Source organism: Capsicum annuum, chromosome 11 (genome assembly GCF_002878395.1).
Source record: "Capsicum annuum cultivar UCD-10X-F1 chromosome 11, UCD10Xv1.1, whole genome shotgun sequence".
Classification (NCBI taxonomy): domain Eukaryota; kingdom Viridiplantae; phylum Streptophyta; class Magnoliopsida; order Solanales; family Solanaceae; genus Capsicum; species Capsicum annuum.
In genome coordinates this window covers 233,801,236-233,826,124 of record NC_061121.1, presented here as the reverse complement: position 1 = coordinate 233,826,124, position 24,889 = coordinate 233,801,236, and the positions used below count along the sequence as shown (strand labels likewise).

Sequence of the window (24,889 nt, the reverse complement as noted above, 5' to 3'; positions counted from 1 at the left end):
ATATATATATATATATATATATATATATATATATATATATGCAAGCATGTGTTTTAAGATTAATTTATTGAATTGAGAGCATGCCTCACATGAAATCTCTCTCTTGATGTGATTGTTTCCAGGTTTCACATGATATGAATTGTTTTGAAATGCATCTTGAAAAGCTTGTTACGAAAAGCGTTGATTTATGAATGATTTGGTTATGAATCTTGAATTCAAAAGAGAGGGTTGTTTGTATTGATAAATGTTGAATGTACATATAATGAAAGATGCATGGTGTTGCCAAAAGCACATGACCACCTTATGTTTGAAGGATTTGTGCATAGTTTTGACTTATGTTTCAGAACATGAAATCTCTTATACAAATTGCATGATTTGGTGGTCTGAACTATGTTTTAATGAAAGATCATGCTTATTGCATTATGACTCAGAAATAGGACTTGCAAGCCTTGGTATGACGACACCAATTCAGATTATGCCATGATAATTCAAAACAGAATAGAATGAATGTTTGAAATTAGACTTTTCAGATGTTGAAACTAGAAACATTCATGATTCAGAACAGGATAAAATTGGGCATAAAGAGAGTTTAGGTGGTTTTCCGAAGAAGGCATGAGTTCAGAAAACTCTTTGCCCAAAACCATGATTTGTCGATCCGGGTTTATGTTTATATATTATGCTGGCCTAGAGCCCTGTGGCGTATCAGAATAAAAAACTCCAACCCTTGTGGCACACTCGAGTTGGAGGCTTCCTCGCCGAGTCAATGGCGGATTCCATATAGCCCGTGGAATATCAGAATTGTAGGGGAGTTCTACTTAACTGAGAAGTAATACAAAGATCAGAATTTGCACTGACAAAAAGGTTACACGTTTTCAGAAAGTGCCCATATGTTTTGAAAACCACTTGATGTATAATGTTTTGCCAAGTTGCTCTCAACTATTTTATTTATATAAAAGCTTTATTTTGAATTACTTTGCGTACCTATACATCTATATTGACCCCCCCTCTCCTCCCTCCAGGTTCTGAGGCTCAGTCTAGGGGCCCAGAAAAGCAGTGGAGTTTATCAGACCGAGTTGCAGGTGTCTATTTGGTGAGCCTTCTTTATTCCAGAAGGCCTGTCTTTTCAGATTACATCATTTATTTCCGTTTTGGTCTACTGGGGACCTTGTTCCAATTTCAGGGAGTTATCAGATTTTCATATAGTAGAGATTTCGCTGACTGAGTCAGATGTTATTTAGATGTAGTTGATTTACAGTTTCCATACTTATGTTGAAATCAGAATTAACCATGTTTCTGTAGCAGATTATGTTTCCGCATCTTCTTTATTTAGATGAATGTTGTGCATGATTACCAGATAGAGAAGGGCGTTTCAGGCCTTCATGGTTCGGGATGTCCGTTACGGCCAGGCCTTAGTTCAGGTCATGACAATTATTTCTCCTTAAGTTCTCAATTTGAGTTTTGGATATGAAAAAATTTTTAATAGAAAAAACATTCTTCGAACAAACTCTAGATAACATGATTTCAAATTAATCTAGCTCCAAAACCTACGGAAACATCAAAGGTTATGGTGCTCGTTCTCCTTAATCAGTGGTCTCAATTTGAGTTTCGGATATACAAAAAATTTTGATAGAAAGGACTTTCTTCGAGCAGACTCTAGATAACATCAATTCAAATTAATCCAGCTCCAATATGGATAGTGAATTGAAATGATTTTCTTTTTAAAAAAAGGAAACAAACAAGGAGAAGCGACAACAATAATATACCTTGTGAAACTTCACAAGCAAGGTCTGAAAGAAGAGAGTGTACACAGACTTTTTCATTGTTGCATTGAAAAGTAGAGAGACTCTTTCTGAAAGATCCCGACTAAAAAACAAGGAGAAGCAACAACAACATATCTAGTGAAACCTCAGAAGTGAGGTCTGAAAAAGATAATGTACGAAGACCTTTTAACTCTTAAGTAAGAGATAGAGAGGCTTTTTTAGAAAAACTATTTTTGCTCCAAATTACTCACAGGATTTGCAAATATCATATTTCACTCCGGATAACTATTTTCACTCCAAATTACTCACAGAATCCGCTAATATCATATTTCACTCTGTAAAACTATTTTCACTCCAAATTACCCACAAGATGCGCAAATATCATATTTCACTCCGTAAAACTATTTTCGCTCCAAATTACTCACAGGATCCACAAATATCATATTTCACTTTGAAAACAAAAACTACTTAATTAAAGTAGTCGTAATTTCCATCTAAGTTGCTCGGACTCTCCAAAAATGTTGTTGCTGATCGTTCAAAAATCCACTATTTTTGGATCCTCCAACACACACTCATAGACATTTTTGAAGAGTGCGTGCAACTTACATTTTCATGGCCAAACGCTTACTAAATTTATCAGTAAATTTTAATTAAAGTACCTCTTTCGCTTTGTTTTTTTTATCTTCTCCTCCTGTGTTCTCCCTTGAATCCTTTTCCTTGTTCTGCTTCTGCATCTTCTTCTTCTCCTCTCCGGCGCCATTATCACTGCCATTGTCGCCACCTCCTTTTCCCTTACCGTCCTTTTTCGGTATCGGAGAGACAACTTCAACATTCTTCTGTGTTTTCCGTTCAACTTCCTCTCGTAACATCACCGGATCAACTTTTCCAATTACAGTTAGTTTCTTCGAATCTACATCACACATAACTTTCTCCACACCTATATGAACATACAATCAATACTAAGAAACTGAAAAGGAGAAAATAACGTTAAAAACAACAATTTTTCTTCAAATTCCAAAAAATATATTTGACCAAAAATCTCCGCAATTTTGAAATTTTCAGGAATTCACTGTAAAGATGTTTTCATTTTTTTTTTGGCTCCAAATTACTCATAAATATTCAAAAAAACAGACTCTGATAAGTTTTCATGACCAAACGACTCCAATTTTTTGTTCAGTTGAAGCAAAAATGCAGAAATTGAAACACAACATTACCAAAGAGAACAACAACAAAAACAAAATATCAATTTTCATTCAATTTATAGTGTATAGTATACCTCCAATACTTCGAATGGCTTTGACAACTGTACTAACGCATCCTTCACACTGACATGATTTCAAAACAACACTTAAGTTTCCTCCATCCTTCTTATTCTCTTCTCCTCCTCCTTCCTTCTTCTTTTCTCCTCCTTCATTCTTCTTAGTACTCTTCTTCTACAAATAAGAAAAAAAATAATCAAGAAATGGTCAGTAACCAAATACACTAGTAAAAAAATTGAGCATTTGCAACTGCAGGATAATGAGACGCACAAATTGGAAAATGGTTCATTAAACAAAAAACCATAGTAAGCAAATAGAGCAATGCCCCCCCCCCCCCCCCTCCCCGAAACAAGATGACACGCACAAATTGAAAAATGGTTCAGTAACGTGGTTTTACTTTCATAGTGGAACTTTTGACGTGAATTCGAATTAGTCGGGCTTCAATATGGGGTACCTATTTCCTAGCCCAAATCTAGATTGGTCAGGTTGTAACGTGGGTTACATCAGATTCAACCACAGAAATTGAAGGTGTTCTAATTTCTATTTTTTTTACCTGAATCTAAATGCTTCTGTAAGACAAGGCGACCGATTTGCTTTTCCAACAACTCCAATGTTTCAATGGTGTCTTCCAACTTCTCCTTTAGCTCAGGTTGATGTTGTCAAGAATGGACCTTGGGCCTAACTCAACCTCAAAAGCTAGCTCAGGAGGGGAGGATTGCCTAAGTCCATATAAGCAAACCACCAGTCCATTCCCTAACCAATGTGGGACTTTTACCCACTCTAACACCAACTGGTACTGGCGCGTGGAGCGGGAGCCCAAAACGGGGATGGACCTGGGCCTAACTCAACCTCAAAAGCTAGCTCAAGAGGTGAGGATTACCCAAGTCCATATAAGCAAACTACTAGTCCATTTCCCAACCAATGTGGGACTTTTACCCACTCTAACACCCCCCCTCACGCCCAGGCCTAACTGGCACTGGTGCATGGACCGGGAGCCCAAAACGGGAATGGACCTAGCTCTGATACCATGTCAAGAATGGAACTTGGGTCTAACTCAACCTCAAAAGCTAGCTCAGGAGGGGAGGATTGCCCAAGTCCATATAAGCAAACCACCAGTCTATTCCCTAATCAATGTGAGACTTTTACCCACTCTAACAGACGTAACTTACTTGCTGGTTGCTTTTTTCTTCAAGATTTCGAAGTTGACCTTCCACCTTAAGCCTCAAAGCCTCATAATTGACTTCTTCCAAGAGGTTTGCATCGACATTTACATCATGCTGAAGCTTATTCAACCACTTCCTCACGAGTGAATCTGATGCCTGCTTATTCTCTGCAGCACTTCGCTCAATCTGAAGACCAAGCAAAATGTCCTCCAGCTTCTCTAAAAGCCTATCATCATGCTTATTCTTCTTGAGCAGCTCAACCCAACTAGCAATCCTTTCAAAGAGAACATTCAGAAATGCACCACCAACTACACAACCAACTGCTAAGGCAATCTCGGCCATTTCTGAAATCCACAAAGCAAAACAAAGGAACCACAAAAATGGTTAAGTGAGGGACTCAAAATAAATGTAAGCTCATCTTTTCACATGATGAATTTGTTTTAGAATTGAATAAGAGGTTGAATTATTGCACTAGAATATTGAAGAATTATTTAATAATGACTTATGTAGATTGCATAAATATTGTATCTATCTCAAATTTCACTGTTGATATTCAATAAAATATTTAAAATCCGTTGACCAAATACAATATAGACAGACGTAACACCTACACTTTGTATCGACACGACATGAATGGTGCACCAAAAAGTGAGAAGTCCTAGAAACCAAGATTCTAATTAGGCGAGAAGAAATCAGTCTTTTTCCTTTACATACATCATGCATCCATGGGTTTCTCCACTCATCACACAAACACAAAATGAAAAGAATTTCAACTCACGATGAAAACCAAAAAAAGTAAGGGGGGGAGGGGCGATGCAAAAGAATCAATCATACTGAAATATTTTGTTAATTGTAATTAATATATCATTTATAACTTGATGAAATAAAATGGTCAAAAAGGAAGAACAAGTTACCTGCTGTTTTGTGTGATGTGTCAATTTCAAAATTGAGTCCCTAAAGCTATAAGGGCAACATAAACATACTTTCCGTCTCAATATTGAAATCTCAAGTAGTTGTTCCTTGATAAAACAAAATTGAAAATTGAATATACATTAGATGCAAAAGAAAGTTCTTTTTTTGGAGAGTGATAAGATAAGATGCAAAGAAAAACAAAGGAACCACAAAAAAGATTTTAAGAATTATGAGAAGATAAATGTTTCTATCTTCAAATAAAATATTAACAACTTTATTTTACCTGTTCGAATGCTAAGAGTAATTTGCAAACAAGAATGATCTGTGATTTCTCTCCCTCTCTCTTTTGCTAGTGCTCTTACTTGTAATTGGTACAACAATGTTTGCTTCTATTAACTTATCAAAGGTTTGACTTTTCATCCAACAAGAAGACGAAGACTTCAGAGTCTACTTTATACAATTCATCTCTTTCTAAATTGAATAATTGAGGAAAGAGAGGAAGGGTACTTGGGGTGCCCAAGTGGTTATGTAAACCCGGTGTGTTATCTTTGTCTTTTAACTAGTCCAATGAAAATCTCCTCTATTGCAGCAAAAGTCAAAAAAAGGGTACTCGCGCAGCAGCCTGCTTGCCAAAAATGAATCTCATTATAGTGTTTGTTACTTGGCCTATAATATCATGACTATGTTTTACTCATAAAAAACTGTTCTAGTAAATTACTTTCTTGCAAAAATAGTGTAGTCATTCACCATCTTTTAAGAATTTATTAATCCACAGTGTATTATACCTTTATTGTTCCTCAAAGAAGCACATGAGCAGGTCTAGTATGTGTTTTGGACATAATAATAGATATTTATAATAAACTTAGGTGTCTTAAACAGGCATTACTTTTACAAGACATTAGACATTTTCTACTTTCCAAATTTTGCCAGAGAGAAGGATAAGTGAAGACAGTGTGGACATGTTCTCTAAACTGTAGATCATTCTTGTCTCCTCATAAAATGAAATTAATTGTCCTATGAATAGGATTAATGAGCATCGAAAAGCTTGCATTAGGGTAGGTTGTCTACATCACACCCATTGCGGTGCGGACCTTCCCCATACCCGGACTCTGTGGGATGCCTTGTGCACCGGTTTGCCGCTTAAGAAAGGGTTAAATTGCTGAGTGTCATATTTTTTAAATAATATTGATTTATTTTACTTAATTACGTGGACCTCTATTATGAGGCCATGTGGCAAAGTCGTTTTTAAAAAATCACAGTTAAAAATAATGGCATGGATGGGTCGGTTTTGTAACAGCGATAACATGAATGAGCCGAACTTCTAACGGATGACATAAATGAGTCATTTCTGATAGTTCAGTGGCATATTTGAGTCTTTTCCCATAATTCAATTACTCTTTGGTTTTCTGAGTCATCCTTTTTGACACCAGTTAGCAGCAATATGTTTATTTGCTAAAACTACAACATACAGACTAAGAAACAGCAAAAAAGTTCTTGGTCTCCAAGTACTTGATGTCATGGATGATGTCATATAAAAGTTTCCAACCCCAAAATCAAACTTTGGCTCCAAGTAAAAATCTTGCAAGAGATTTTCAAAGATTTGACCAAAATATATGGCCTCATAACAATATATTTATAAACCATAATATACAACATGTTCTTTTATGTGTTACATCAAACTACTTTTATTCTCATCAAACTACTTCCTTGGGATTCCAAGAATTGACAGACTTTAAGACAACGAAGACAATATTGAACAGCTCCTACAATGACAAACAAAGAAGAAATCCTCAAAATTAACTGTCACGATATCTAGATATCGGACTGCAATAGACGTGTTAAGTAAGACTGCATCATATTTTGAAAAGGTTATATGCATCCGCTTAAACTAAAAGAATTAATAAGAGATGACGTTTTTTAGCAAGTAAAATAAACTACTACTACCACATATATAAGCATCTTGGTAACTGAAACATGAGTAAATCCTTTTTTGTTATCTAACGTTGAATTCATTCCGAAAAGGATAGACTTCATTGCCTTTCCCCTGGTTTTGACGATCAAACCAAAATAAGATTAAATACCATTGAAAGCTTCAACAGATTTTCCATCTCATTTTGAAAAGAGACCTTCAAAACTTTTCCCATCCAAGATAATTTTGAACACTTCGTCCAAATCCTAACAATGAAAATGCAATATATTTATAATAATCATAATGTACAAAAGTCTCTTGTGTGTTACATTAAACAACATTTTTTCTATGTACCTCATTAAGCTCCAGTAGAGCTGTATGTTCCCTTTGCAGCAAGTTATGCTTCATCTGTCAAAATAGACGGGTATTACAGTCATTGTCTTTATGTTCAATTCACATAACAATGAATACTACTTAATGATTCAACAACTTTCCCTTCTTCTACTACCAGAGAGACCTTCAAAACTTTTCCCTTCCCAAATATTCATTTAGCCATGTTAAATTCCTAAAAATGAAAAACTAAGATCTTCCCTTATAATCTAACCATAATGTACGATATGCTCTTTTGTGTGTTACATAAAACAACTTTCTTTTCTCGTGTACCTTTGGGTTCCATTAGAGTTGTATGTTCCATTTGCAGCAAGTCATGCTTCATATATCTCAAGCAAGCCAAAATAGATGGCTGCACGACTTGGAAAATCGTAACCTCCTTACTCAAGGAAAACGTAACTGAAAGCAAATTAAAAAGAAAGGTTAGAACTTTTAGCCATTTTAGGAATTACAATAACAGATCAACCATGTGTCTATAGCTAAAAATGAATAATTCCTCAAGACAAGTAGCGAAATATCATGGTTTTATTTCACTACAAAAATGGATCCTAAATAACTGAATTCCGAGTAAAGTAATTTTAATATGCCAGATATGGCTCACAAGCAATTTTTAGTGCTGACGAAGCTAGAATAACAAAGCAGTGTCAAGGGAGCGAGCTGTTAATTCATCTCTGATGTCACTGGTTTAACGATTAATCAAGAATTGAAGGTTTCTCAATTGTTAAACATCTCACATAGTTTTATGTAATACACAAATAGACACTTGTATTTGCACGAAATTCGGTTCCTAGTCCCCAACTCTAGGAGTTCTCATTCAGACATTTGGCATAGTTCTAATATCATAACTTCATTTCCAATGCAAATCAATGCTGATTTTAAAGTTCCCGGCTTCCATATGAGGCTGACTTTAAAAATAGGAAAGTAAAAAAGGAAACAAATACAAACAAAAAATATGAAGTTGGAAAGTGACGATCAGTTTCCATTCAACTATAGAGATACGGAAGAAGTCAACATTCATCAATCATTAGTATTACCTATCAAATGCCATGCTGTTGAAACATTGAAGATCAATGAATAAAGCTACTTAACGTTAAAAAAAACAGTGTTTGAAAATCGTCTTTCATTTTTTATTTCATTTTTTCTGGAGTTTTCTTACAAGGAATAGGCAAAGTATACCTCATTGTGCAATAGAGATTTTATTATTCCCAGAATTCATGCCCTTCCAAATGATTCCGCAAATAACAACAAAACTGAAACTAGCTAATAAACAAGCAAGGGGAAATTTTTTAAAATAACTGGAAGGTTATCCGAAGTGTAACTATTGTTCCTAGTAGCAGGAACTTCATCCTTAGATGTGTTTACCACCCGATCCTTTTAGATGGGAACAAATAAATTTTAGGCTAGCCCTCACAAGTCTCACGTGTGAACATGGTTCAAGCAATGGACGTCGTACATACATAATTCAGAGATAGAGAGATTAATGACTGTCAGAATGTAGAGCGATGAAGGAAGACCTTTATCGACACTGATTGGATACAATCACTACCCCGGAGCACCTCTTCCTTGCTCAAAGAAACTTCAAGAATACAAGAATTGCTATTGCAATGAAACTTCAAGCAAAGAGACAAATGTAAAACAACGAAAAAATTTAGCATTACATGAATGGTGAAACGGACAGTCTTTTACTATGATTTAGGCAAAAACTAGATTCATGAAATAGCTACCAATTCCTAACGAAGAAAGTTAACTCTCCTTTCACCAACTGAGCTAAGAGCAATTGTTACGAAAATACTGATCAAGAAAAAAGAAGACTAAAAACACGCTGATAGTTGAAGCCAGGTAATTCATTGTTCTGATGCTTTTAGATGCTGAATTAGCTGGAAACAACCTTGCGTATTTTTGATATATAGGAACCAGAATTTTTTCCACGTATACCTTGGATATTCTAGTAGACTTTAGAAACTCTGCATTTCCGGAGGATGATAAGATTCTAGACGTTATCAAAGCACAAGTGACACAAGAAGACCAAGGAACACAAGAAAAGGTCAAAACAGTCCACAAATCAAGAGGAATCCGAGGACCCCTTTGAGACCTAGTTTCGGTCAAACAACTACAACACAAGAATACAAGGAAACAAGGTGTATTTATACACCAAAACAGCCACTAAAACATGATGAACACAAGAAGATAGATAACAATATGATAAGGATAATAACAACAACAAACGGTTACAAGATACATGAACAACAATAACCAACGGTTTCCCTAAACAACACTAACTAAGACATGAAATGTAGAGATAGATAGTGAGACATACACTACAATAAGACCCAAGAACCCAAAGATATATTAAATCTAAGGACCCCTAGAACTTACGATAGCAACACCACACTCTTACGAAGACACGAGGGGATTTCACCGCTCAAGCACCATCGTTTCCAAGCAATACAAATTCCCAAGTGAATCCACACTTGCTCATGTCCTAGTTTCGGCCTAGGGAGGCTCTCCCTCTCAAAATATGTGTTCTATCATCAACATTCAACAACCAATCACCTAAAACCCTAACATGTTCTATTTATAGACTTATTACAATAAGAGACAAAATGACAAAAGTGCCCCTTAGTGTTGAATGAACAAAATGGAACCTATGGAGTGCAATAGAGGGGCGACTTTGGAGCCCTTTTTACACTTCAACTCGTACACTCTGTCTGTTGCATTCAAAATACTCAAAAGTGTCCATCTTCATGATCGTGCTTGTATCAACAAGGGTGAACATGAGCAGCTCTAAACCGCATCCTCCTTACTCAAGTAACTGGAGAAGGGGAAGAAACAAGAATTATTTGATGAAACTTCTAGTAATGCATAGGCAGGCGTATTCACTGTGGTATGTCTATTTCATCTCTAGCTTTTTCAAATAAGAAATGACTCGTATTTCAAAAGACTTATACATCAAGGACTGACATATCAAACTATTGTGTATGATAAAAAGCTACTGGGTAAAAAGAAAAACTTACATCTGTGGGAGCTTCTTTTTTATTAATCATCACAGGCATTCTGATTCGTGGTCAAATATCGTAACACCGATATATATTTGAGGAATATGAGCAATTTCTGGCCAGTACTCCCCCTTGTCAAATTCTAGGAGTGGTTTGAGAAATGGGCAGCTGCAAATAGATAGTTTAGAGAGGGAAGATGCGATCCATTTTATTGGAAGGGATTGGAGGTTAGGGTAATCCCTGATGGTCAGCTCAGAAAGAGAAGAGGGAAGCCCTGATTCAGGAAGTGATTGGAGTTGATGGCAACTGCTGATCTCTAGACTTTGAAGCGAAGTGAGGTGCCGAAGACCTTTAATCGGTAGTGAATGGAGCTCATTATGGAGATATAAATGTAGCTTAGAAAGAGAGGAGGGAGGCCCTTGTTCCAGCAGTGACTGAATTTGAGGTAATTTACGTGTATCTAGATATTCAAGAGAGGTGAGGCTTTTGAGAAGTTGGCTGCTTAATGTTTTCAGATTGTCTATGGTAAGACTTTGAATAGAGCAAGGCAACTCCCAATTCTCACCACCAACAATCTCTTCATCACTGCCATCGTGGTAGCTGTCCAATGCTCTGAGAGAGGGGAGTCTATGTAGACACCACCCCTTTTGGCCGTTCACCAGTTTCTTGCAACTTTCAATCACAAGGAGTTGTAAATTGAAGGGCAATCCTCCACCAGGAAAGGACTCTATTTCTGGACAATCAGACAGTCGCAGTTCCTCAAGAGATGGAAGGAGTTCCTGCATACCTTCTGGCAGCCACTTCAGCTTTTTGCATTCCGAAATAATCAATGTCGTCATCTGGATTCCACATGCCACCGAAAGTATTTCAAGATTCTCACAACAACGAATACCGTGTCTTTCAGTCCCATTAGGAATCAAAAACCTAGTAAGGTTTTGGCAACTCCATATCGACAAAGTGCGTACTCTTGGGACCGACTCAGGTGATGATATAGAATCACATTCATGCAGATCCAATTTCAATTTCCGGCAATGACATATCGTTAGATGCTTCAAGGTACTCGGTAGAGTGCTAGTAGGCAAGGAGGTAAGAGAGTTGCAATCACTAATATATAACTCCTCAATCTGCTTCATTAACTCAAGTTGGGAGGTAAACAGTTCAGCTTCATCAAAAATAACTCCAACCTTAGGAGAATCATCACCTTCAAACCATTTTAGACTTGAAAGATGGATGGGTGTCTCCAAATTGAGTTCAGGACATCTTGAAAATCTCAGTTCTGTCAGAGAACAAAGATTTTCAGGCAGCTTTCCCATCAACTTCGGACAATTTTCAATTGAAAGTTTCTGAAGTGCAGGAAACTCTCTGTTCTCTAGAACGTGCCATTGCTTCCACTCAGGCATCTTTGCAAATTCAAGCTTCTCAAGAGAGTTAAAAGGCTTTTCGGAGGACGGACTACCATAGAAATCTTCCGTCACCTCTGTTATTCGATGCATCTCTCTAATGGAAAGGATTTTCAAACAAGGAAGTTGTCCTAGTGCTGGCAAGGAAAAACAGTCCTTACAGTTGCTAAGAGACAATTGTACTAGCAGCTTAAGAAACGAAGGATCAGCTAGCCAATTTGGAAATTGTGTCCCTCTATATCCGGAGATTTGGAGTCCTTTTATATTTGAGTATGGGCGTAGCTCATCAAGTATGTCTCTTTCAGTTTGTGAATTGTCGGCAATACTTCCACTTCAAAGATAACTTCTCAACATGTTCCTTTTCCCTCATCTTTGACTTCAGAGCTTCCCTTCTATCAACCACAATTTGCAACTCTAGAATTGATAGAGATCCATACAAGTTATGCAGTTGACCCAAATCTTCCATTCTCAAACCACCTAGAAGAAACTTGGCTCCCACTAGCACTTGGAGGCTTTTCAACTTGCTCTGATGTAGCGGCATCTTCAAGTGAAAAGTGTTGCTTATGTCAAGGTGCCGCAAGTTGACTAGCTTTTCCATCTGCAGCGGTAACTCCTCAAGATATCTACAAGATGACATGAGAAGTGTCGCCAAGTTATACAATGCACAGATAGAATCGGGCAACTTTATAATCTCTGTCCAAGAAAGGTCCAAAAATCTCAAGAGCTTTAATTTGATAAACAAAGCATCTGGCAACTCCTTAATCCAGTAATGAGATAATGATAATGCCCTCAAGGATATTAGACTTGGCAGTATGTTATGCAGCACACTCTTGCTTATAAAAGGGTTGTAAAGGTCCTGGATATTGATTGGAAGCAATGTCCTCAGCTGCTCTGACTTAGAGAGCGGATTCAATTTCTCTAAGTCACCACCTTTCCCCATTACATACGACATATGCCGACTTTGTTCCAACATATGAGATCCTTGGCATTCTTCCAACCTGACACAAAGTTTTGAAGATGCAATTTGGGCCAAATCATTGACAAGATCATGCATTAAGAATTTCCCTCCGTCTCTTTCAGAAGATTCTGGGACCCTTTCGAACAACGATCTTGATCTCAACTCATTAAAGTATTGGTTGCCTAAATCTTGAATTCTTTCATCTCCCCGTTGTTCTACAAGACCATTAGCAATCCACAGATGAATAACTTGTTCTTTCCTAAATGGATAATCTTTAGGAAATATTGCACAATAGGAAAAACATGGCTTTAAATCTGGGGGAAGTTCATTGTAGCTCAACATCAACGCTGGTAATATGTCATTTTTTGACAGGTCCCATGTCTCACTTCTCAAAATAATCTCCACCTTTCAACTCTGATTTGGAGCGTGACATACCAGTGAGCGTCTTCAGAGCTAAGGGCAGTCCTTTGCACTTAGCTACAATTTGTTTTCCGACCTCTTCAAGTTCCGGATGTTCCATAGGGTCCATGTTTTCAAATGCATGTCTTTTAAATAAAGACCAAGAGTCATCAATTGAAAAGGTATCCATACTAATTTGCTCAGTTTGCATCATCAAGGCAACACTCTCTTTACGTGTCGTCACAATGATCTTACTTCCAATACCTCCTTGAACAAAAACATTCCACAAGTCATTCCACTCGTTATAGTTTTCATTCCACATATCATCCAGAACAATAAGAAACCTCTTCCCCTTTAAGCTTTCCTTCAATTTGACTTGCAGCTGATTAAGATTGTCATCAACCTGCAATGAGCCAATTTGTTGAAGTAACCCTTTTGTTATTCTGAAAGCATCATATGGCTCAGACACACAAAACCAAGCTGTTAAATTAAAATGGCTTTGCACCTTCTCATCATTGTAAGCAGCTTTACCAAGTGTTGTCTTGTCCACGCCCCCCATTCCAACAATAGGGACAACAGCCGGACTTTTTTCACTTGCATCCTTGGACAATAAATGGTCAATCAATTCCTCTATTTCATTCTGCCGACCAAAGACATCAGATTCATCAACCAAAGAAGTTGAATGTCTCCTAGTTTCTTGTTTAGTCAAAGCAAAATGCTCCTTTAAGCCAAGGAGACCAATTTGCTTTTGCAGATCCTCCAATGTTTCAATGGTCTCTTCCAACTTCTCCTTTACGTTAAGAAAATAATCATCACTCAAGCTCAGGTTGAGGTCACTTACTTGCTGGTTACTTGTTTCTGCAAGATTTCGAAGTTGACCTTCCACCTTAAGCCTCAAAGACTCATAACTGACTTGTTCCATTAAGTTTTCAGCGCCGTCCACAGCATCTCAAAGTTCATTAAGCCACTGGCTCACATGTTGATTTGAGGCCTGCTTATTCTCTGCATCACTTAGCACAGCCTGAAGGCCAACCAAAGTCATTTTCAGCTTCTTTAAGAGTCGAACATCATGCTTATTCTTCTGAAACATGTTGAGCAGATCACCATGAGGAGCAAGCCTATCAAAGAGAACATTCAAAGCTGAAGACAGAAATGCACCACCAACTGCTAAGCCAATCTCCATTTCTGAAATCTACAAAGAAAAACAAGGAACCACAAAATTGATTTTAAGAATTTTGAGAAGATGAACGTCTCTATCTCCAAATATTAACTTTATTTTACCTGTTGAATGCTAAGAGTAATTTGCAAACAAGAATGATCAGTATTTCTCTTCCTCTCTCTTTTGTTAGTGTTCTTACTTGTAATTGGTACAAATATGTTTGTCACTATTAATTACAATCTACAGCTGACAGTATGACTTTTCATCCACAAGAAGACAAAGACTTCATAATACAGTGGTTTTTTTTTACTATTCATCACTTTCTTAATTGAATAATTGAGGCAAGAGAGGAAGGGTACTTGTGGGGTGTAATAAGAAGGGGACCCAAGTGTGGGACACAAGCATGGTATATGAAAGGAGTGTGTGTCAGCAGAACTACCAATGTCTACTTACATTTTTTAACTCTGGGGGATTATTAAGTGAAGATTAATCAACAAAACAAATCTGTTAGAAATTATATACTTCCTCCGTTCCAATTTAAGTGTCTTACTTTCGTTTTGTGGTTTGTTTTAAAAAAGAATGCTTTTTTCTATATTTAGTTCATTTTTCAATTCCAACATTCTACATGGAAAACTTAAGACCGCAAGATTTAAAAGACCATACACATCTTTAATTTAAAATCATAAAATTCAAAAGTCTCCTTTTAATTTTTTAAACATCCTGCCCGATCAAACTAAAACACTTGAATTGAAACGGAGGGAATACATCATTTCTGCAGTCATCTATATTGACTATTGGGTTATTGGAAAGGACTAGAGTCTACACAGCCCACAGAAGACCAAGACAACACAAGTTGTGCCAAAAGTAATCGATACAGTTCATTTGTCACCAATCAACCTATAAGAGGAATAATACATGTATTTGTTGTATTATACATCTTATTAAGTACTTACTTTTATATATTTTAACACAGCAAACCAACAACAACCACAACATACATAATACATAGTGAAATTCTACAAGTAAAGTCTGTAGAGGGTATAGTATACACAAACCTTATCACTACTAGGCTAGGTAGAGAGGTTTTTTCCGAAAAACCCTCAGCGTAAGTGTAGAAAATTCAGGTACAAAGTAGAGGAAAACAGTGAAGAAAATTTAGCAACTAGCAAGCAAATAATACGATAATCGAAACACATAAACGACAACATATGATAGATATCACCAGCTGATAATACATACATATTTAATTTTGTACTTAGTGTTTTTGAAGGGCATAAATGTCAATATGTACTACTACCTTGACCTATATTTTTTTAGTCCGTTTCAAAGATTGACCCTTTTATTTTTTTGGCATACTTTATTTTTAACTTTTAACGTGACATGCTTAAGATCACAATATTAAAAATATTTTAATATATTTGACTGAATTTTAATTTAAGGCCACAAAATTGAGATTTTTTAAATGGCCCTTTCAAGTATTCTTTTTAATTAAATAGACTACAAGTTTTTTTTTAAAAAAAGAAAATGACTCATTTTTAGACAGATCTATTATCTATCCGACCGATATATAGACATATCAATTATCGATTCGACAAATCGGTTGTCGATCTGACAAATTGATTATCGATCCGACCTATATATGAATAAATTTATTATTAATCCAACAGATGAGAATATAGAAGTAGGTCATTTTGCTAATTGAAAACTTGAAGAGTCTGAATAGTCAAATTTTCTTGGTAGGCCATTTTGCTTTTGGAAACTAGAAGAGGCTTAATAGCCAAATTTGCTCATACAAAATTTAAAAACTTTCTTTATTTTCTTAAATTTCGTGTTAAAGCAAAATAAATTATTCCTTTTTAAACGAAGATTGAGTATGTTTTTGTTAGTAGATTTTTGAACTCTCTATTTTTTAATAAGTACTATTCAACCAAACTAAATGATATCCATGGTTGTTGGGAAGGAAAGACATCATTTGGTAGGAGGTATTAGAGAAACTAATATATATGTGTTAGATTTGGTGCTATTTAACTCATTGTTTGGTAGTGTTTTCAACTTATACAACTCGTATAGAGTGTACTAAAAAAATAATTTATGCATTAGCCTTGTGTATTATTTGTAAATTGTTTGGTATATTTTTAATTATAAATTCCATTGTATATCGAGGTATGTATTACTAATACCTCGAAATCTATGACATTAGTAATGTGGTTAATCTAATGAAAACATTAGCACAATTAAAGATACAGTTATCTTCTAAAAAAATTCCGCATTCTTTCCGACATATATATGGAGGATATTTGGAAGATAGTGGTGGAGAAAACATGTTCTTTTCTCTTTGATGGATTTGGCATGCTAGAGAAAGGAAACCATCGTTTTAGGTTAATTTAAATTGGGTAGGATGTAGTATCACAAAGATCAAATTCATTGTCGGTGGATTCTTGAACAATAAGACGACAAATACATATCAAGGCTCATTAAGTTGATGCGATTATCAAAAATTTCAACAGTACGAAGAAATAAAGACAAAGAATCATCACTTCAAATACAAGTCTCACCCTACGTTGTAACTCCATTGGCTGAAAAAGACGTTGGATATCACCCGGTAATAACCACCACAACTTTAGAATTACTTTGACCCATTTTGTTCCTTAGTAGACGTTGCAATCACTCGTATTTAAGAGATAATGGATACACTTGTATAACTACAAGCGATCGACTATATCTTACAGAACGCGTTTCATGTGAAACAAAAATTTAGTTTTATTGAATCCTCACTCATCTTTATACAACAAAAAGATATATTTTACAACTTATTCAATAAAACAAGGAGTTGAAAGAGAAAGAGTTAACTCAAACAAAACACGGAGAAAAAACTTATATAGAGAAGAAAAATTATAAGAAGTCACTGGTGGGCATAGCAACTTACAAGTTACTGGCCCACTTGCGACTTCTAAATTGCTGGGCCAAGGGCGTTTTGTCCCATTTGGATTTTCAACATTCATTATCCCCTTTGGTATTTTTTCTCCAAAAATTATCCTTTTCAGCTTCGGACTCGTATTCATAGCATGTTTGATTCAGCAACAGAACACCGAGAGCTGCTGCACATAATATAAAGACTTACTAGGATGACAGATTGTTGCTGAAAGTGGTAATGATGCATCAACTTGAACCAAGCCATATGAATGTTGAACTTATACAAGTGGGGCTCTATTGGCCACCCACGACCTTGGCTTTTTAGAGAACCCCGTTCCTGTGTCATAAGACTTGTAGCTCGGTACTTGTGTATCCTTCCAACTTCGAGTGTCTCCTTTATTCATCTAACTAAACTATTAGAGTGTGTTCTCATTTTTGTGCATACACATGTAAGATGTGGTTCGTCTAACTCAACTATTTTAATACACGACTTTTGTGATTGCAGTGAGAGAATGGAGGGAAATACCAACAGGCAAGTTTGTGCACAAACACAATCTCATTGCCAACTAAACCTGATGAAAAGGGTGCACAGGCTTCGTGAATGGAATACCAGCACTATTTTTCTTCTTTGCTGATCCAAAAAACATGAGATGACTTTACCGGTCAAAGAGCAGCCCGGTGCACTAAAGCACCTGCAATGTGAGGGGTCCGGGAAAGGACCGGACCACAAGGGTCTATTGTATGCAGCCTTACTTGCATTTCTGCCAGAGGCTGTTTCCACGGCTTGAACACACGGCAGCAACTTTACTAGTTAATCCAAGAATCCCCTTCGATGTAACCAATCAAAAAGAAACAAAAAAAAAAAAAATAGGAGAATTTTGTGGACAGAAAAGATGTACTGTCTGCTCAAAACTGAATTTATGCTATTATCACAGTTGGCTGCATAACAATTTACATACTTTGATTTTAATATCCTGATCTTTATCAACTTTTGGGTATAACCTCCAATTTCTGAAGTGTACTCTCAGTCATATCCTTGTCAACTTCATGGAGACGGGACGAACATTTTCGGTTATTTCTCTGGAGGTTCAAGGCTACAAAAGAAACTGCTGTTAACACATGTTACATTTGATTTTCCATCTAAAGAAGAAAGAATCATATAACCTCTTTAATTGACTCCTGCTGCTATATACCATCTGTTTCCAGTAAATTACATTTTTGGCAAGAATCATATCAAGGTTATGTACAATAATCTTCACAAGGGACCCAACTTTTTGAGGCTTCCCAACATTTTCGTCATCGTATTGAAACTGTAAACTGGCATTCTTCCTTGAGTGATGAATCAAGACAGCAACAATGAAGTCTTATTTTTTCTGGAAAGTTTCAATAACAAAAATGCTACGCAGCGACTGATAACGCCAAGAAGGATGAGTTTTAGTAAGCTAGGGTACCAATGATCAAGCGCGAAGCCTCTTTTCATTAGTACACCACATCTTGTGATAAGCCACACCCCAGAGTACCTAAAAGTCATGAAAATGAAAATGAAGACGTAAAATAAAAAAAGAATATATCAACATTTGACTTCTTAAATCCCAAAATATGAGGTGCATTTGATATTCAACAGCTGATCATGGCTAATGATTACGTAGAAGGCTAGTAATAGGAAGTTTAGCGTTTTGCTTTTCGTTATCAGTAGTATTAGTATTATTATTTCTGTATTTCTCATTCCTACTTTTCTATTACAACTTGCTGTCTCGTATGCATCAGTTTTCTTACTCTCTTGCTGTTGTTACTGCTTATGTTTCCCTAAATGCTGTGATTATGCTTTCCTTGAGCTAAGGGTCTATTGGAGACAACGTCACCTGCACCCAAAGTAGGGTAAGGTCGTGTACACTCTCCTGTCTCCATAACCCCACTTGTGGAATTACACTGGTTATCGCTATTGTTGTTGTCGTTCTAAATTTCAGCAAGTATTTGTTAGAAAGGTTAATCGTAATGCAAGAAGAATTTAGACACAATGGAGAAGGATTCACCAGACCTTTTAGCATTTGCAATTATAAATGCTTCCAAGGCCCACTTTGAATAGATATAATCTCCTACTATCGACATGAACGCACTGTCCTTGCTTGCTACAAGGGTCAAGACAACTGGTAGCAACACCGACCACTGAAAGACACAACAGTTTGTTAGTAGAGAATTGCGGGAATAGAGGATAACGGTTGGAGTTGATACATATTGTAAGATCAAAGTACTGAGTACACACCAGTTGAGCTTGACCAGGTTCAAAGTAGATGGCAAGTGCATAAGCTATCCCAGTAACACAATGTACGACACAAAGCAGGACGAGATAATTATCCAAACTTGAAGATCTTGGATCGCTGAAGAAGTAGAACATTGAGAGATAAACTGCAGGCTGTACAATAGTATTGATATGATCAATTTTATCCTTGGCCACAAAGTATGCCAAACTGCTCGTTCCAGATGCACTCTCTCCAGTAGTGTAATTTATCTAGAGAAAATGATCTCTAGATAAGAGCTGGAATCCTGGTGAGAAGAGCTCGAAAACATTTTGGAAGATTAGAATTAAGGTAAAGTGAGATAAGGTAATGAAGATGTATGAGAATTGCCGGTAACAATGAATTCACGAACTGCAATGCCGGTGTAAAGGTACCCATCAATCCAATGGTTTCATCACTCACTTCAGCAAGTGTTCCCAAACAGAGTCCAACTATCCTGGCATCTCACAATCGCTGCTTGCCAACTCTGACAATATGAAGTATCATAGATGCCAACCATCAAAAAAAATGCAAACTCAAAAGCATTTGTAAATAAAATAAAAGAACTAACACACATTTTTCTCATGAACTGTTGCATGAATACTTTCCCCTAAATGTCCGAAGAAGCTTCGCAATTGGTCATCCTTCCTAGTTGCTTACTCTGATCTACAGTCTTAACTGTTTAGAAGAAAATGTAAAAGGGCAACCCGGTGCACTAAGGCTCCCGCTATGCGCGGGTTTTGGGGAAGGACAGGACCATAAGGGTCTGTTTTATGCAGCCTCACCTTACATTTCTGCAAGGGGCTGTTTCTACGGCTTGAACCCGTGACCTCCTGGTCACATGGAAGCAACTTTACCAATTTCCAAGGCTTCCTTGTATAAAAGAAAAAATTAAAGCGGAGAAATCCCAAATAATTGCATATAGGACTACAAGCACGAAATAAACACACACACACACATCTTGAACGATAATTAGAAGGTATACAACTAAAAAGGAGAGAAACCTATATGTACATATATACACATGCATCTTGAACAAGAATAATAAGGTATGCAAGGAAATACTTAAGTTGAAGCAATACACCAGGGGCTTTCTGATTGGACAAGTCCGGCCATGCCAAAAAGTCGAATCTCATGCGGTCCTTCTATAAAACATTGGATTTGACATCTAACGACAGGTCCCCAGATTGATCGGAGGTAGCAGTTGCAGGACTTGCTCCATCAGATTCTAAAATTGATGCATTTTTTGTCTGTATGGATGAGAACTGTTAAGACCTAATGTTGACCACCATTCTATGACCCAATGAACCCGTTCTGAAAAAGAAAAGAAACACAAACAAAATTTATACAAAAATATGTATAGTGGTTAGTAAGAACAAGCAATCTAAATGAGACAACAATTGGATGTTGTATATCTCCCGAAATCCTGACAACGGAAGTGTACTTATTTCCTGAAACTTCTGATTGTTATCTGTGGTTATCTTTTCTATAGATTCTCTATGGAGCTTTAATTTCAAGATAGTTGTTTGATGATGAGCACAGCATATTTATGTATAAAAATTCAAAGCATTAGTATAATGTTTACAGCCAATGAAAACAAAACCTTGGACTGATAGTCAAGACCACGGAACGGTAAAAAAATGACTAGTCTTTGTTCACTTACACTTTGCTGTCAGACCACATTCGAGTGACTTTCAATTCAATAGAGAATTGCAGCAGAAATTTCTATTTACCAACTGAGCTAAGAGTTGTTATTTGTAACAGCATACCGAAATCCTGACAATGAATAAAATTTGCTAAGTTGATATCCAATAATCATTAACAAAAAACTGAACCGTGCTGATGCTTTTAGTTGTTAAATTTACTGGGACGAAAACATTTATATTTTTGATAGATTGGAAACAAACCTTGTGTTTTATACACCTTTGCATTCTATTAGAGCTTTATCTCTTTTGAAGCTTCCAATTGACCTCTATTAATCAAGAACTACTATTAATCAAGAACTAAAGGATTCTCCATTGTTCAACCTCTAGCGACTAGCATAGTGTTAATACATCATGATACGCCTGTCCATTTTATTAGCGCAAATTGATTGCTTGATGGACCCTTTATCTCTTTTCAAGGTCTTGGCTACCTCCTTGGGAAAGTGAGGTTGCATTTGTTGGACCCTTTATCTCTGAAGAAGAGACGACAAAATGCAGAACAAAGCAGAACAGCTTTCATGATGGCGAATCATACTTCTGTCTGCAAAGATTTGAGGGAGAAGATAGGTTAATAGACAAGAAAAAGAGTCAATGTGTTGAGTTACCAATTTTCTGGAGCAATTCCTACCTAAAGTAGATTTCTTTTTCAATGTTTTGGTGGAAATATAAAGATATCATCTTGATCTGAAGATGCTTCCTCAGCTTCACTGGTCAAAATGATTTTACAAAGAAACAGAATTATTAACAAACAAGCAAATAGAACTAGAGAAGTAACCAAAAACCAAAAGATACTAAGAAAATAGAATAACTTACATCTATCGGAGCACCCTCGTTTTCATAATTACATGTACTCCCATTCAATATTTACAGTGGAAATATGAGCAATTATTGGCTAGTAAGCCCCCTCGACGAATTCAAAACACAGTTTGAGAAATAGACGCTCCACACTGCTCAATAAGATTAAAAAAATAAAAAGAATTAACAAAAGAACAAAGGGAAGTAAACAAAAATAAAAAGCTTCTGCGGGGAAAGAATAACTTACATTTGTGAGAGCACCATTCGGTTTTAATCATCAAAGGTATTTGAAATCGAGCTCTATGGTGGAGATATGAGCAATTTTTGACCAGTACTCCCCCTTGTCAAATTCTAGGAGTGGTTCGAGCAGTGGGCAGTTGTAAATAGATAGTTTAGAGAGGGAAGAGGGAACCCCTTTTACTGGAAGGGATTGGAGATTAGGGCAATCCCTGATTGTCAGCTTAGAGAGGGAGGAGGGAAACACTGATTCTGCAAGAGATTGGAGTTGAGGGCAATTTCTGATCTCTAGACGTTGAAGCGAAGTGAGGTGCCGAAGACCTTCAGTCGGTAGTGAATGGAGCTCATCATGGTGATACAAACATTGCTCAGAAAGAGAGGGAAGCCCTTGTTCCAGCAGTGACTGAATTTGAGGTAATTTACGAATATCTAGAGATTCAAGAGAGGTGAGGCTTCTGAAAAGTTGGCTGCTTAATGTTTTCAGATTGTCTATGGTAAGACTTGGAATAGAGCAAGGCAACTCCCAATTCTCACCACCAACAATCTCTTCGTCACTGCCATTGTGGTTGATCTCCAACTCTCGGAGAGAGGGGAGTCTCTGTAAAAGCCACTCCTTTCGGCCGTTCACCAGTTTCTCGCAATTGTTGATCCAAAGGAGTTGTAAATTGAAGGGCAATCCTCCATCAGGAAAGGACTCTATTTCTGGACAATTCCACAGTCGCAGTTCCTTAAGAGAGGGAAGGAGTTCCTGCATTTGCATCCGAAAATAAACAATGACGTCATCTGGGTCCCACATGACACCGAAAGTGGTATTTCAAGATTCTTACACCTAGTAATATCGAGTCTTTCAGTCCCATTAGGAATCAAAAACCTAGTAAGGTTTTGGCAACTCGTTACCTCCAAATAGCGTGCTGTTGGGACCAACTCTGGTGATGATATAGAATCACATTCATCCAGTTCCAATTCCTCCAGAAACATGTTTGAATTCATCCTACTACTATCTGGTGCCTCCAATTTCAATTTCCGGCAATGACGTATCCTTATTCTCTTCAACGTACTCGGCAGAGTACTAAGAGGAAAGGAGGTAAGAGAGATGCAATCACTAATATCTAATTTCTCAGTCTGCTTCATTCCCTCAAGTTGGGAGGTAAACAGTTCAGCTTCATCAAAGACAACTCCAGCCTTAGGAGAACCATCAACTTCAAACCTTTTTAGACATCTTGAAAGTTGGATGGGTGTCTCCAAATTCAGTTCAGGACATCTAGAGATTATCAAATTCGTCAGAGAACTGAGATTCTCAGGGACTTCCCAACCAACTTGGGGCAATCATAAATGAAAAGGTACTGAAGAGAAGGAAACTCTCCGTTCCCTAGTACGTCCCACTGCTTCCACTCAAGAGAGTTAAAAATTTTATTGGAGGACGAACTACCATAGAATTCCTCCGTTATCTCTGTTATTCGATGCATCTTTCTAATGGAAAGGAATTTCAAACAAGGAAGCTGTCCTAGTGCTGGCAAGGAAAAACAGTCCTTACAGTTGCGAACAGACAATTTCACTAGCTTAAGAAATGAAAGATCAGCTAGCCAATTTGGAAATTGTGTCCCTCTATATCCGGAGATTTCGACTTCTTTTATGTTTGTGTGCGGGCGTAGCTCATCAAGTATGTCTCTTTCGGTTTGTGAATTATCGGCAATACTGTCAGCATCACTTTCACTCCACTCCAACGATAACTTTTCAACATGATTATTCTTCTTCTCAAGGTGCCGCAAGTTGGTTAGATTTTCCATCTGTGGCGGTAGCTCCTCAAGATCATCACAAGATGACAGGAGAAGTGTCTCCAAGTTATACAATGCACAGATAGAATCGGGCAATTTTGTAATCTTCGTCCAAGAAAGGTCCAAAAATCTCAGAAGCTTTAATTTGATAAACAAAGCATCTGGCAGCTCCTTAATCCTGTAATGAGACAATGATAATGCCCTTAAAGATGTTAGCCTTGGAAGTATGTTATGCAGCACCCTCTTGCTTAGATTAGGGCGGTAAAAGTCCTTAAAGATTGGAAGCAATGTCCTCAGCTGCTCAAATTTATTGAGGGGTGTCAATTTCTCAAAGTCACCACCTATTCCCATTGAATAGGATAAGTGCCGACTATGATCTCCTTGGCACTCTTCCAACCTGACACAAAGTTTTGAAGATGCAATTCAGGCTAAATCATTGACAAGGTCATGCATTAAGAATTCCTCTGTGTTCCCGTGAGAAGGATTTCGGACCTTATCGAACAATGATCTTGATCTCAACTGGTTAAAGAATTGGTCGCCTAAATCTTGGATTCTTTCCTCTCCCTGTGGTACTACAAGACCATTAGCAATCCACAGATGAATAACTTGTTCTTTCCTAAATGGATAATCTTTAGGAAATATTGTACAATAGGAAAAACATGGCTTTAAATGTGGGGGAAGTTCATTGTAGCTCAACATCAACGCTGGTAATATGTCATTGTCCTTGTCCAGATCCCATATTTCACTTGTTAAAATACGCCTCCACACTTCAAACTCTGATTCGGAGCGTAACATACCAGCGAGCGTCTTCAGAGCTAAGGGCAGTCCTTTGCACTTAGCAGCAATTTTTTTTGCGACCTCTTCAAGTTCCGGATGTTCCCTAGG

General features: G+C 37.0%; 4 protein-coding genes and 1 pseudogene across 6 annotated transcripts in view; all 5 read right to left on the bottom strand.

The window, feature by feature from the left end:
* The window catches only part of LOC107854794, an 11,035-nt gene extending 5,418 nt beyond the window's left edge, over positions 1-5,617 (bottom strand). The window contains exons 1-5 of one of the 3 annotated variants that reach the window (XM_047399999.1): positions 5,378-5,590; positions 5,097-5,201; positions 4,189-4,526; positions 3,037-3,193; positions 2,420-2,697 (exon numbers count right to left, since the gene is read on the bottom strand). In XM_047399999.1, coding sequence (XP_047255955.1) covers positions 2,420-2,697; positions 3,037-3,193; positions 4,189-4,524 — 771 coding nt within the window. In that variant the 5' untranslated portion in view covers positions 4,525-4,526; positions 5,097-5,201; positions 5,378-5,590. Of the gene's footprint in view, positions 1-2,419; positions 2,698-3,036; positions 3,194-4,188; positions 4,534-5,096; positions 5,202-5,377 lie in introns of all 3 variants that reach the window. The other 2 variants (XM_016699798.2, XM_047400000.1) reach the window with 2 other exon arrangements.
* Positions 5,618-7,964: 2,347 nt separating this feature from the next.
* On the bottom strand, positions 7,965-14,563 carry LOC107854790 (putative disease resistance protein At3g14460). The gene is given in 5 exon segments (XM_016699796.2): positions 7,965-10,205; positions 10,408-12,117; positions 12,119-13,150; positions 13,152-14,338; positions 14,428-14,563. Coding segments are annotated over 3 exon segments (3,891 nt in total). The 5' UTR covers positions 14,330-14,338; positions 14,428-14,563; the 3' UTR covers positions 7,965-10,205; positions 10,408-10,436.
* A 3,762-nt stretch (positions 14,564-18,325) lies between these two features.
* LOC107854796 (ABC transporter G family member 28-like) lies at positions 18,326-21,717 on the bottom strand. The gene is made up of 5 exons (XM_016699800.2): positions 21,629-21,717; positions 20,280-20,367; positions 19,482-19,727; positions 19,257-19,384; positions 18,326-18,738 (listed from the first exon to the last, which is right to left on the bottom strand). Exons 1-5 carry the CDS (start codon positions 21,715-21,717, stop codon positions 18,561-18,563), a joined length of 729 nt encoding a protein of 242 aa, XP_016555286.2. The 3' UTR covers positions 18,326-18,560.
* Positions 20,744-24,355, bottom strand: LOC124885241 (annotated as a pseudogene).
* Positions 23,982-24,883, bottom strand: LOC124888747 (putative disease resistance RPP13-like protein 1). The gene has a single exon (XM_047400003.1). It carries the CDS (start codon positions 24,797-24,799, stop codon positions 24,428-24,430), a length of 372 nt encoding a protein of 123 aa, XP_047255959.1. The 5' UTR covers positions 24,800-24,883; the 3' UTR covers positions 23,982-24,427.
* Between the last annotated feature and the right edge of the window lie 6 nt (positions 24,884-24,889).